The sequence below is a fragment of the Scyliorhinus torazame genome, chromosome 14 (genome assembly GCF_047496885.1).
Source record: "Scyliorhinus torazame isolate Kashiwa2021f chromosome 14, sScyTor2.1, whole genome shotgun sequence".
In the NCBI taxonomy this organism is placed as follows: domain Eukaryota; kingdom Metazoa; phylum Chordata; class Chondrichthyes; order Carcharhiniformes; family Scyliorhinidae; genus Scyliorhinus; species Scyliorhinus torazame.
In genome coordinates this window covers 89,650,748-89,664,065 of record NC_092720.1, presented here as the reverse complement: position 1 = coordinate 89,664,065, position 13,318 = coordinate 89,650,748, and the positions used below count along the sequence as shown (strand labels likewise).

The window sequence follows — 13,318 nt, the reverse complement described above, 5'->3', positions numbered from 1 at the left end:
ACACTGCTTCTGTTGCACATCAGCTGGAGACAGGAACGTCCCAGGGATGGGACAGTTGGAGGTCTGCTGACTCCCAGAGATCAGCTGTGCCCTAGCCAGGTGCTGTTCTTCTGGACCCTTTTGTCCCGCATCTGCTTGAGATGTAAAGGCGAGCTGCGAATTCCAGGATGGGTTGTCAGTGACATTCCTGCAACTACAAGGCAAATGGAGGCATCTCAGGAGATGTTGACGATGGTGCATGGCACTCAGGCCAATACTGCAAGGTGGGGTCCACACTGGAAAGCCTGAGGTAAGACATCAGAGCCCTGACTGGAGAACTTCGAAGCATGGCTCAAGTCCCTGAGGACCATGGTTGGGTGGTTCAACACCATGGTGCAGACACTGCAAGACTGCCAGTGCCAGATGATGTTGGAGCTCCCCCTGTCCCATGGAGTAACCCATGAGTACCTGGAGGGAGGGGGAAGTGCTGGAGCAAATCCCAGGGCCTTCCACACAGGAGACCCTGGAAATGACGAGCCCTTCTGAATCCCACCTTCCTGATACCAGCACATCTCAGGGGCAGCGGGCATAACAGGGTGATGCGCCAATATCAATGCCATCTGAAAGTAGGCCTTGGCCCTCGATAGGACGCCTGCCAAGGGCATCTCAGGCAACAGTGTGTGGAAGGCAGCAGGCCGCCTCCACTTCTGAAGTGCATCCTGTGAATACACCGAGATGTATTGGGTGGGTTTGCAAGTGTAGGGAGTTGTAGGGGCACGGAGTAGGGATTGGTGAATTTACACACAGATAGTTGGGGATCATACTGAAATGTCACAATTGCACTTTCCACCTTAGTAAAATCTCTTCTTGTGCACAACTTTAAGGCGTCACTTTCTTTGGCTCTTCTCCCACTGGGATAGGTGTTCAGCCCCCCCCCCCTGCCCCACTCACTTCAGAACCCCTCAATTTTCAATTCCCTTTGCTACCATGAAAACCTCAATGGGGGGAAGACCCATCTGGTTCGCTAATGCCCTTTAAGGAAGGATATCTGCCATCCTTACATAGTCTGGCCTACATGCAAATCCAGATCCACAGCAATATGGTTGACTCTTAAGTGCCCCCTGAAATAGAGGGCAAATAGCCAGTGACACCAACATAAAAAAAGGACATAAATTCAGACAATTTTACCATAGTTTCACAACTACAAGTAAAGAACTGAATCTAAACCTACCAAACTATGGTGGAATAAGAAAAGTGATAAGCTAAACTGACTTTATTGAAAAATCATAATGTAAAACCATCACTTTTCCTGAATAATATGTTAGCTTAATGCTAATTTACAATGCATTTAGCTGGACAATAGGCACACAGCCTTTGAATCAAATTTTCCACCGGATCTGATTTGGTTAATTATTACCAGCATAAAAATAGTACAATATTTTAAACAGCCTTTAGATGCATGGAAGGTTTTCATGTGACAATCAGTCTCATGGTTTATTAGCAAAGTATTCATTTACCATGACCTTGCCTGATAGTACCATAGGCATTTACAACTACATGAATATGATATCATTGCATATAATACATGGACGCACGTTTCATGCATTACTGTCAAACAGAATTTAAATACATTTTAAAATGTTTCTAACTTTCTTATAATCAGCTTAGCAGCGAATCAATTCAATTGCAAGAAAAATGGCTCCTTTATAGATCAGACATTTCAATAATTCTTCTTTAAATGTAGCTGGAATTATTAAATTCACCCTGTTATGCCCCTGAATTTTAACATCAAGCAGCAGCATTGTTCCAGCACCCAAATGTCACGTTTATGTCATGTTATGACTTGAATATGATGGAGTTATCAAATACATTGGCATTTGTTTGTCCTTTACAGTTTGTTGATTTTGAGACAAAGTCAAAGCCATGATCCACTTACAGAAATATGTCTTAGAATATTGAATAATGGTTCAATCCCGGACCTGGGTCACTGTCGGTGTGGAGTTTGCACATTCTCACCATGTCTGCGTGAGTCTCACCCTCACAATCCAAAGATGTACAGTCGGTGGATTGGCCACGCTAAATTGCCTCTTAATTGGGGGAAAAAGATAGAACATTGACTTGTTTCTTTCCAAAAAGGTCCAAAATGAAACTGTCACAACACAATAAAAGGTTATATGAAACATAAATAGAGAAGGTTGTGGATGTGAGCAATGTCTGAATTGAATTTAGTCAGAAACAAGATTGGGTGAGTAAATATTTGACCCGTGGTTATTGCTTCCAGTTGCTATGATATTATATTTTAGATACTTTAACATTAAAGTGACATTTTTGTTACCTTACGTCTGTGGATTCACCACTTTAACTACTAAATGCTTTATTTTCTACATAGAATGCCATTTACTGCATTACTTGGATCACAAGTTGATTGAGATGCATAAGAAATAAGACTGCAGCCAGAAAGTAAGTTCAAAGCCCATGCCAGAGTTGTCATAAGGTCCTTAGATTCACAGGAGTTTCCTTTTTCAAAATAGTCTTGATATTTACAATTAATATGTGTTAAGTCATGATGGCCACTGTGCTTTCAAGCTGACCTGCTCCGAGGCCAGAGAAGAACTCCAGTGCCAGACGAATGTGAATTGGAATGAAGACATAGGCTGTATATAGAACCATAGCCACGATGATGAGCAAAACTGAATTGAAGACGGTTTGTTCCCAGGGCTCCAGTACATAACTGCATGTGACAAGCAGGTATTGGTAAAACAGCCAGGATAGGGTATCCTTCACACCTTTCACATCCATTTCATTCACTCTGTGTGCAGAACAGAGTTAACCTAAATGAAGAAGGAATTTAATTAGGATAAAGGTCACAGATAAATCCATCACTTTTGTCATTGTTACTTGACTTTTGCACAATTGGAAAATGTTCCACTGTCAAATATAACTTCCTGAAAATTAATTATGAAAAATGTTGACAACTTACACAAGACATAATAATAATCTTTAATAGTATCACAGGTAAGCTTATATTAACACTGCTACTGTGAAAATCCCGCATTACGACGCCTGGTTGGGTACACTGAGGGAGAATTCAGAATGTCCAATTCACCTGACAAGCACGTCTTTCTGGATATGTGGGAGCAAACTGGAGCACCCGGAGGAAACCCACGCAGACACGGGGAGAACATACAGTCTCCGCACAGACAGTGACCCAAGCCGGGAATCGAACCCGGGTCCCTGGCGCTGTGAAGCCACAGTGCTAACCACTGTGCTACCGTGCCGCCATTTCAAAGAACAATCCAAATAAGATAAAATATATTATTTGTTTTAAAAAAAGATCCCAACCATAGCACACTCATTTCCTGTAACTGCATTAATCAAATTTCAAAATATGTAATTATCATTAAGATCTAAAATCATTGTGTTAAACAGAATAGAGGTTAGAGGATTAAAAAGAACACAAACAAAGTAAAGTACAGCACAGGAAAAGGCCCTTTGGCCCTCCAAGCCTGTGCCGACCATGCTGCCCGTCTAACCTAAAACCTTTACACGCCTGGGGTCCGTATCCCTCTATTCCCACCCTATTTATGTATTTATCAAGCTTATCTTCTGCGTACTCATGTCAGCGGATAGTGAAAGTTCCAAAATAAGGCAGGAAAGTTCCTGCAGCTCCTCGCACACCGACAAACAGGTTAAGGATCTGTGTAAAAGATGTGGTCAAAGGCATAAATTAAGTGTCCCGTGTTTGGCAAGTTTTGTTCCAGATGCAAAAGAAAAAATCACTTTGCTCAGAATTGTTACTCTAAGCTCAACCCACAAAAAACAGGAGAATCCAGCCCAATATCCATGCTGGATATTGAGGACGGATGTCGGCAGGTTTGAAAGGAAAGAGGATAGTGCTTCAAGGGGAGATCTGTTAACACTATCGGCTGACATGAGTATGCAGAACGTAGGTTTGGTGGTCAGCAGTTTGGTAGGATTGGAGTGGAGAGAGAGGTAAGTGGGTCTTCTGTACAAGATAAGCATGGAGATAGAATGAGAGGAGATAGGAGAGAAAATAGAGGAAAACATGAATCCAGAGCCATGGCAGAGAGAAGACTGTGGAGAATTTGGCTTGTTGAGTAGAGGGAAGGAGAGCTATAGTAGGGACAGAGGAACCAGCTGATTGTCGCTAAGCTTGAGACAAAGAAGCTCATGAGCTCATCACACTTATTTGAGGTGTGGGTGGATGGAGGAAGATGTATTTTAAGGAGATGGTTGATGGTGCAGAAATTAAGTCAGATACTATTTTTGGATTCAAGCATGCAGTCGTGAGCAATTTCAGCAGAGGAGATTAGAGCCTGACAGGACTTGTTATTTCCCAGTCGTATCTTGTACAAGATACAGTCAAGTTGCACCTCTTGGTCTCAAGGGAGCAAGGCATCTCTCAAGTTCATTTTCATAACTTGAACCCTTTATCTGGGTAACTTTCTACAAGCCAAACTCTGCAATTTTCCAATTACTTTTATATCTTTCTTATATTGGGCGAAGCTGAAATGATACAGAACACTCCAATTGCAATCTAAGTATGCTCTTGTACGTAATTGTTTTTGGAACTTGTGCCTTGAGATAAAGTTTTGAGAACTTGGGCGTATGCAATTATCTTCAATGACATGTACATTTGCAGGTCAAGATCATTTTACTCCATTTAAAATGTTTCCACATCTGTACTGTTACTTCCAAAATACATTATCTGACATTTTTCTACATTGAAATGTATACAGTACCCATTTGCCTCTCCTGCAAACTTTCTTATGTCCAATATAGGGCGAAATTCTCCCACAACGGCGCGATGTCCCAAATCGGCGCCAATCAGACGGGCATCGCGCCGCCCCAAAGGTGCGGAATGCTCCGCATCTTTGGGGGCCGAGCCCCAACTTTGAGGGGCTAGGCCAACGGCGGAGGGATTTCCGCCCCGCCAGCTGGCGGAAATGGCGTTTGTTGCCCCGCCAGCTGGCGTGGAAATGCGGCGCATGCGCGGGAGCGTCAGCAGCCGCTGACAGTTTCCCGGCGCATGCGCGGGAGCGTCAGCGGCTGCTGACAGTTTCCCGTGCATGCACAGTGGGGAGAGTCACTTCCGCCTCCGCCATAGTGGAGGCCGTGGCGGAGGCGGAAGGGAAAGAGTGCCCCCACGGCACAGGCCCGCCCGCGGATCAGTGGGCCCCGATCGCGGGCCAGGCCACCGTGGGGGCACCCCCGGGGTCAGATCGCCCCGCGCCCCCCCCAGGACCCCGGAGCCCGCCCACGCCGCCTGGTCCCGCTGGTAAATACCAGCTTTGATTTACGCCGGCAGGACAGGCAATTTCTGGGCGGGACTTCGGCCCATCCGGGCCGGAGAATTGAGCGGGGGGTCCCGCCAACTGGCGCGGCCCGATTCCCGCTCCCGCCCAATCTCCGGTACCGGAGACTTCGGCGGGGGCGGGATTCACGGCGGCCAACGGCCATTCTCTGACCCGGCGGGGGGTCAGAGAATGACGCCCATAGTCTTTCACAATTTATTACATCTCCCAGTTCGTTGCCAGCAAATTGGTGTTTTTCTCTTTTTAAAATAAATTTAGAGTGCCCAATTATTTTTTTCCAATTAAGGGGAAATTTAGCGTGGCCAATCCACCTAACCAGCACATCTTTGGGTTGTGGAGGTCAAACCCACACAGACACAGGGAGAATGTGCAAACTCCACACAGACAGTGACCCAGGACCTGGATCGAGCCCGGGTCCTCAGCGCTGTGAGGCAGCAGTGCTAACCACTGTGCAACCATGCAGTGCCACCACTATGCATTGTAGCATAGTGGTTAGCACTATGGCTTCACAGCGCCAGGGGCCCAGGTTCGATTCCTGCTTGGGTCACTGTCTGTGCGGAGTCTGTACATTCTCCCTGTGTCTGCTCTGGTTTCCTCCCACAGTCCAAAGGTGTACAGGTTAGGTGGATTGGCCATGTTAACTTGCCCTTAGGTTAGACGGGGATGCTGGGTTTCGGGGATGGGGTGGTGGTGTGGGCTTAAGTAGGGTGCTCTTTCCAAGGGCCAGTGCAGACTCGATGGGCCGAATGACCTCCTTCTGCACTGCATATTCTATGATTCTATGCTGCCCTAAATAGTTTTCATCTCAATTCCCAAGTTATAGTCATTTACAAACATAGGAAATAAGAGTGACCTGCTTTCTGTGGAACCTCAATCACACCTTTCCAGTCAAAAAAACGTATTCCTCGATTAACTCCTCAACAGATGCGATTGCATTTCTCTTAGTCCTATATGCCATTCGGCATACACATACAAACTATAATACCTTTTAGAGATCCACATTCACAACATATTCACATTGTAAGGGTATTCTTTAGTAGGGTGTCAAACTTGAATATACAAGGTGAGTCTGAACCAACATCTCAGGCTACATTCAGCAAAAGTATTTGTACACATTCATGTAGAAATTGATATACATCTCACGTGTATTCGGTAGAATGGGTGTGATGTATACCAATTTCCACATGCATGATTCTACAACCTTATCATTGCCAGTGACATGGCATATTGGTCCTCACTGTTTTCGTTGGATGTCAAATGACTGTTGAACCAAGTTAACTGTGGAAGGATCCTTCCTGCACCTGTTTGAGGACCCTTTTGGGAAATGTGCGAATAACCACCCGGTAACCTCAGATTGTTTTTTCAGGTTCGACAGCAGTGATCAAAGGAAATGTTGGGGGCTACTTGCCCAGTCAGAGTTGCTGTGGCAACGCAAGTGTTACAGACATGGTTTAGTGCTGGAAACTCCAATTATCTTTATATCACACGGCTGACCAGGAATCTCTCTGGCTCTTATCACCTGCCACTGGAAGGGTTTGGAAGGATTTACAGGTTGATACTCAATCTGCTATGAACACACCTTCCTTGGCTGTCATGTCCTGAGGTAGGACTTGAACCGGTTCGGAGGCAATAACACTGCCCACTGCAACACAAGACCTCCTCCTGAAGGAAATGGTGGGGCCAGTTTAAAAAAAAAACTCATCTGTTTTGTGAAGTGTGGAGAAGCAAGTGTGCTCCTGGAATTTGGTGCACCGTCAGGTTGTATCTCACCCTTCCTCCATCCAGCTTGTATCTCACCCTTCCTCCATCCAGCTTGTATCTCACCCTTCCTCCTTCCAGCTTGTATCTCACGCTTCCTCCTTCCAGCTTGTATCTCACCCTTCCAGTTGTATCTCACCCTTCCTCCTTCCAGCTTGTAACTCACCTTTCCACCTTCCAGCTTGTATCTCACCTTTCCACCTTCCAGCTTGTATCTCACCCTTCCTCCATCCAGCTTGTATCTCACCTTTCCACCTTCCAGCTTGTATCTCACCTTTCCATCTTCCAGCTTGTATCTCATCTTTCCACCTTCCAGCTTGTATCTCACCCTTCCTCCTTCCAGCTTGTATCTCACCCTTCCTCCATCCAGCTTGTATCTCACCTTTCCACCTTCCAGCTTGTATCTCACCCTTCCTCCATCCAGCTTGTATCTCACCCTTCCACCTTCCAGCTTGTATCTCACCCTTCCACCTTCCAGCTTGTATCTCAACCTTCCTCCTTCCAGCTTGTATCTCACCCTTTCACCTTCCAGCTTGTATCTCACCCTTCCAGCTTGTATCTCACCCTTCCATCTTCCAGCTTGTATCTCACCCTTCCACCTTCCAGCTTGTATCTCACCCTTCCAGCTTGTATCTCACCCTTCCATCTTCCAGCTTGTATCTCACCCTTCCACCTTCCAGCTTGTATCTCACCTTTCCACCTTCCAGCTTGTATCTCACCCTTCCACAGTCCAGCTTGTATCTCACCCTTCCAGCTTGTATCTCACCCTTCCACATTCCAGCTTGTATCTCACCCTTCCACATTCCAGCTTGTATCTCACCCTTCCACCTTCCAGCTTGTATCTCACCCTTCCACATTCCAGCTTGTATCTCACCTTTCCGCATTCCAGCTTGTATCTCACCCTTCCACGTTCCAGCTTGTATCTCACCCTTCCAGCTTCCAGCTTGTATCTTGTATCTCATCCTTCCAGCTTGTATCTCACCCTTCCATCTTCCAGCTTGTATCTCACCCTTCCACCTTCCAGCTTGTATCTCACCTTTCCACCTTCCAGCTTGTATCTCACCCTTCCACCTTCCAGCTTGTATCTCACCCTTCCAGCTTGTATCTCACCCTTCCACATTCCAACTTGTATCTCACCTTTCCACCTTCCAGCTTGTATCTCGCCCTTCCATCTTCCAGCTTGTATCCCACCCTTCCAGCTTGTATCTCACCCTTCCATCTTCCAGCTTGTATCTCACCCTTTCACCTTCCAGCTTGTATCTCAACCTTCCAGCTTGTATCTCACCCTTCCACATTCCAGCTTGTATCTCACCCTTCCAGCTTGTATCTCACCCTTCCACCTTCCAGCTTGTATCTCACCCTTCCAGCTTGTATCTCACCCTTCCACATTCCAGCTTGTATCTCACCCTTCCACATTCCAGCTTGTATCTCACCCTTCCACCTTCCAGCTTGTATCTCACCCTTCCACATTCCAGCTTGTATCTCACCTTTCCGCATTCCAGCTTGTATCTCACCCTTCCACGTTCCAGCTTGTATCTCACCCTTCCAGCTTTCAGCTTGTATCTTGTATCTCATCCTTCCAGCTTGTATCTCACCCTTCCATCTTCCAGCTTGTATCTCACCCTTCCACCTTCCAGCTTGTATCTCACCTTTCCACCTTCCAGCTTGTATCTCACCCTTCCACCTTCCAGCTTGTATCTCACCCTTCCAGCTTGTATCTCACCCTTCCACATTCCAACTTGTATCTCACCTTTCCACCTTCCAGCTTGTATCTCGCCCTTCCATCTTCCAGCTTGTATCTCACCCTTCCAGCTTGTATCTCACCCTTCCATCTTCCAGCTTGTATCTCACCCTTTCACCTTCCAGCTTGTATCTCAACCTTCCAGCTTGTATCTCACCCTTCCACATTCCAGCTTGTATCTCACCCTTCCAGCTTGTATCTCACCCTTCCACCTTCCAGCTTGTACCTCACCCTTGCAGCTTCTATCTCACCCTTCCATCTTCCAGCTTGTATCTCACCCTTCCACCTTCCAGCTTGTACCTCACCCTTCCAGCTTCTATCTCACCCTTCCATCTTCTAGCTTTTATCTCACCCTTCCTCCATCCAGCTTGTATCTCACCCTTCCTCCATCCAGCTTGTATCTCACCCTTCCTCCTTCCAGCTTGTATCTCACGCTTCCTACTTCCAGCTTGTATCTCACCCTTCCAGTTGTATCTCACCCTTCCTCCTTCCAGCTTGTAACTCACCTTTCCACCTTCCAGCTTGTATCTCACCTTTCCACCTTCCCGCTTGTATCTCACCCTTCCTCCATCCAGCTTGTATCTCACCTTTCCACCTTCCAGCATGTAACTCACCTTTCCATCTTCCAGCTTGTATCTCATCTTTCCACCTTCCAGCTTGTATCTCACCCTTCCTCCTTCCAGCTTGTATCTCACCCTTCCTCCATCCAGCTTGTATCACACCTTTCCACCTTCCAGCTTGTATCTCACCCTTCCTCCATCCAGCTTGTATCTCACCCTTCCACCTTCCAGCTTGTATCTCACCCTTCCACCTTCCAGCTTGTATCTCAACCTTCCTCCCTCCAGCTTGTATCTCACCCTTTCACCTTCCAGCTTGTATCTCACCCTTCCAGCTTGTATCTCACCCTTCCATCTTCCAGCTTGTATCTCACCCTTCCACCTTCCAGCTTGTATCTCACCCTTCCAGCTTGTATCTCACCCTTCCATCTTCCAGCTTGTATCTCACCCTTCCACCTTCCTGCTTGTATCTCACCTTTCCACCTTCCAGCTTGTATCTCACCCTTCCACCTTCCAGCTTGTATCTCACCCTTCCAGCTTGTATCTCACCCTTCCACATTCCAGCTTGTATCTCACCCTTCCACATTCCAGCTTGTATCTCACCCTTCCTCCTTCCAGCTTGTATCTCACCCTTCCACATTCCAGCTTGTATCTCACCTTTCCACATTCCAGCTTGTATCTCACCCTTCCACCTTCCAGCTTGTATCTCACCCTTCCAGCTTCCAGCTTGTATCTTGTATCTCACCCTTCCAGCTTGTATCTCACCCTTCCATCTTCCAGCTTGTATCTCACCCTTCCACCTTCCAGCTTGTATCTCACCTTTCCACCTTCCAGCTTGTATCTCACCCTTCCACCTTCCAGCTTGTATCTCACCCTTCCAGCTTGTATCTCACCCTTCCACATTCCAACTTGTATCTCACCTTTCCACCTTGTATCTCGCCCTTCCATCTTCCAGCTTGTATCTCACCCTTCCAGCTTGTATCTCACCCTTCCATCTTCCAGCTTGTATCTCACCCTTTCACCTTCCAGCTTGTATCTCACCCTTCCAGCTTGTATCTCACCCTTCCACATTCCAGCTTGTATCTCACCCTTCCAGCTTGTATCTCACCCTTCCACCTTCCAGCTTGTACCTCACCCTTCCAGCTTCTATCTCACCCTTCCATCTTCCAGCTTGTATCTCACCCTTCCACCTTCCAGCTTGCACCTCACCCTTCCAGCTTCTATCTCACCCTTCCATCTTCTAGCTTTTATCTCACTCTTCCTCCTTCCAGCTTGTATCTCACCCTTCCATCTTCCAGCTTGTATCTCACCCTTTCACCTTCCAGCTTGTATCTCACCCTTCCAGCTTGTATCTCACCCTTCCACATTCCAGCTTGTATCTCACCCTTCCAGCTTGTATCTCACCCTTCCACCTTCCAGCTTGTACCTCACCCTTCCAGCTTGTATCTCACTATTCCATCTTCCAGCTTGTATCTCACCCTTTCACCTTACAGATTGTATCTCACCCTTCCAGCTTGTATCTCACTCTTCCACATTCCAGCTTGTATCTCACCCTTCCAGCTTGTATCTCACCCTTCCACCTTCCAGCTTGTACCTCACCCTTCCAGCTTCTATCTCACCCTTCCATCTTCTAGCTTGTATCTCACTCTTCCTCCTTCCAGCTTGTATCTCACCCTTCCAGCTTCCAGCTTGTATCTCACCTTTGCACCTTCCAGCTTGTATCTCACCCTTCCACCTTCCAGCTTGTATCTCACCCTTCCATCTTCCAGCTTGTATCTCACCCTTTCACCTTCCAGCTTGTATCTCACCTTTGCACCTTCCAGCTTGTATCTCACCCTTCCACCTTCCAGCTTGTATCTCACCCTTCCACCTTCCAGCTTGTATCTCACCCTTCCACCTTCCAGCTTGTATCTCACCCTTCCATCTTCCAGCTTGTATCTCACCCTTTCACCCTCCAGCTTGTATCTCACCTTTGCGCCTTCCTGCTTGTGATGCTTCCTGAGGTTTATGGAGAATTCTCACCCTCTACCACCTGGTCGATTCGCTCAGCAGTAGAAATAACCTTTTATGGTTTATCCGCGGTTTCTGGTTTCACCCACCCCTCCATTGCCATCTCGGCACTGATTCCAGTCATTCAGGTTACTGCTCCCAGCTCCAGGTAAATACCGAGACAACACTTGCTCCATCTCATTCTTCTCTTAGCCCTCATCCAATCACCCGCCCCCCTGCCCCCAGTTCAATATTGCAGTTTCCTGAGGTCCCGCAGTCTCAGTCTCCCACATTCCGCAGCCCTTAGCCTCCAGCCTCCCTCCCAGTGGCAACCCTCAGCCTCCCTCCCAAAGCCATCCCTCAGTCTCCCTCCCAGTGCCATGCCTCAGTCTCCCTCCCAGTGCCATGCCTCAGTCTCCCTCCCAGTGCCTTCCCTCAGTCTCCCTCCCAGTGCCATGCCTCAGTCTCCCTCCCAGTGCCTTCCCTCAGTCTCCCTCCCAGTGCCTTCCCTCAGTCTCCCTCCCAGTGCCTTCCCTCAGTCTCCCTCCCAGTGCCTTCCCTCAGTCTCCCTCCCAGTGCCATCCCTCAGTCTCCCTCCCAGTGCCTTCCCTCAGTCTCCCACCCAGTGCCATCCCTCAGCCTCCCTCCCAGTGCCATCCCTCAGCCTCCCTCCCAAAGCTATCCCTCAGCCTCCCTCCCAATGCCATCCCTCAGTCTCCCTCCCAGTGCCATCCCTCAGTCTCCCTCCCAGTGCCTTCCCTCAGTTTCCCTCCCAGTGCCATCCCTCAGTCTCCCTCCCAGTGCCATCCCTCAGCCTCCCTCCCAGTGCCTTCCCTCAGTTTCCCTCCCAGTGCCATCCCTCAGTCTCCCTCCCAGTGCCATCCCTCAGTCTCCCTCCCAGTGCCATCCCTCAGCCTCCCTCCCAGTGCATTCCCTCAGTCTCCAACCCAGTGCCATCCCTCAGCCTCCCTCCCAGTGCCTTCCCTCAGCCTCCCTCCCAGTGGCAGCCCACAGTCTCCCTCCCAGTGCCTTCCCTCAGCCTCCCTCCCAGTGCTATCCCTCAGTCTCCCTCCCAGTGCCATCCCTCAGTCTCCCTCCCAGTGGCATCCCTCAGCCTCCCTCCCAGTGCCATCCCTCAGCCTTCCTCCCAGTGCATTCCCTCAGTCTCCCTCCCAGTGCCTTCCCTCAGCCTCCCTCCCAGTGCTATCCCTCAGTCTCCCTCCCAGTGCCATCCCTCAGTCTCCCTCCCAGTGGCATCCCTCAGCCTCCCTCCCAGTGCCATCCCTCAGCCTTCCTCCCAGTGCATTCCCTCAGTCTCCCTCCCAGTGCCTTCCCTCAGTCTCCCTCCCAGTGCCATCCCTCAGTCTCCCTCACAGTGGCAGCCCTCAGCCTCCCTCCCAGTGGCAGCTCTCAGTCTCCCTCCCAGTGCCATTCCTCAGTCTCCCTCCCAGTGCCATCCCTCAGTCTCCCTCCCAGTGCCATCCCTCAGTCTCCCTCCCAGTGCCATCCCTCAGTCTCCCTCCCAGTGCCATCCCTCAGCCTCCCTCCCTGTGGCAGCCTTCTGACTCCCTCCCAGTGGCAGCCCTCAACCTCCCTCCCAGTGCCATCCCTCAGCCTCCCTCCCAGTGCCATCCCTCAGTCTCCCTCCCAGTGCCATCCCTCAGCCTCCCTCCCAGTGGCAGCCCACAGCCTCCCTCCCAGTGGCAGCCCTCTGACTCCCTCCCAGTGGCAGCCCTCTGACTCCCTCCCAGTGGCAGCCCTCAGTCTCCCTCCCAGTGCCATCCCTCAGCCTCCCTCCCAGTGCCATCCCTCAGTCTCCCTCCCAGTGCCATCCCTCAGCCTCCCTCCCAGTGCCATCCCTCAGTCTCCCTCCCAGTGCCATCCCTCAGCCTCCCTCCCAATGCCATCCCTCAGCCTCCCTCCCAGTGCCATCCCTCAGTCTCCCTCCCTGTGCCATC

The 13,318-nt window shown here is 49.2% G+C and overlaps 1 protein-coding gene across 4 annotated transcripts in view; it reads right to left on the bottom strand.

Annotated features, from left to right (window-relative positions):
- Positions 1–1,441: 1,441 nt before the first annotated feature.
- The window catches only part of sptssb (serine palmitoyltransferase, small subunit B), a 73,262-nt gene continuing 61,385 nt past the window's right edge, over positions 1,442–13,318 (bottom strand). For all 4 annotated transcript variants that reach the window (XM_072474455.1, XM_072474456.1, XM_072474453.1 and 1 more), the window contains one exon: positions 1,442–2,810. In XM_072474455.1, the coding sequence (XP_072330556.1) occupies positions 2,536–2,778 (243 nt within the window). In that variant the 5' untranslated portion in view covers positions 2,779–2,810 and the 3' untranslated portion in view covers positions 1,442–2,535. The remainder of the gene's footprint in view (positions 2,811–13,318) is intronic.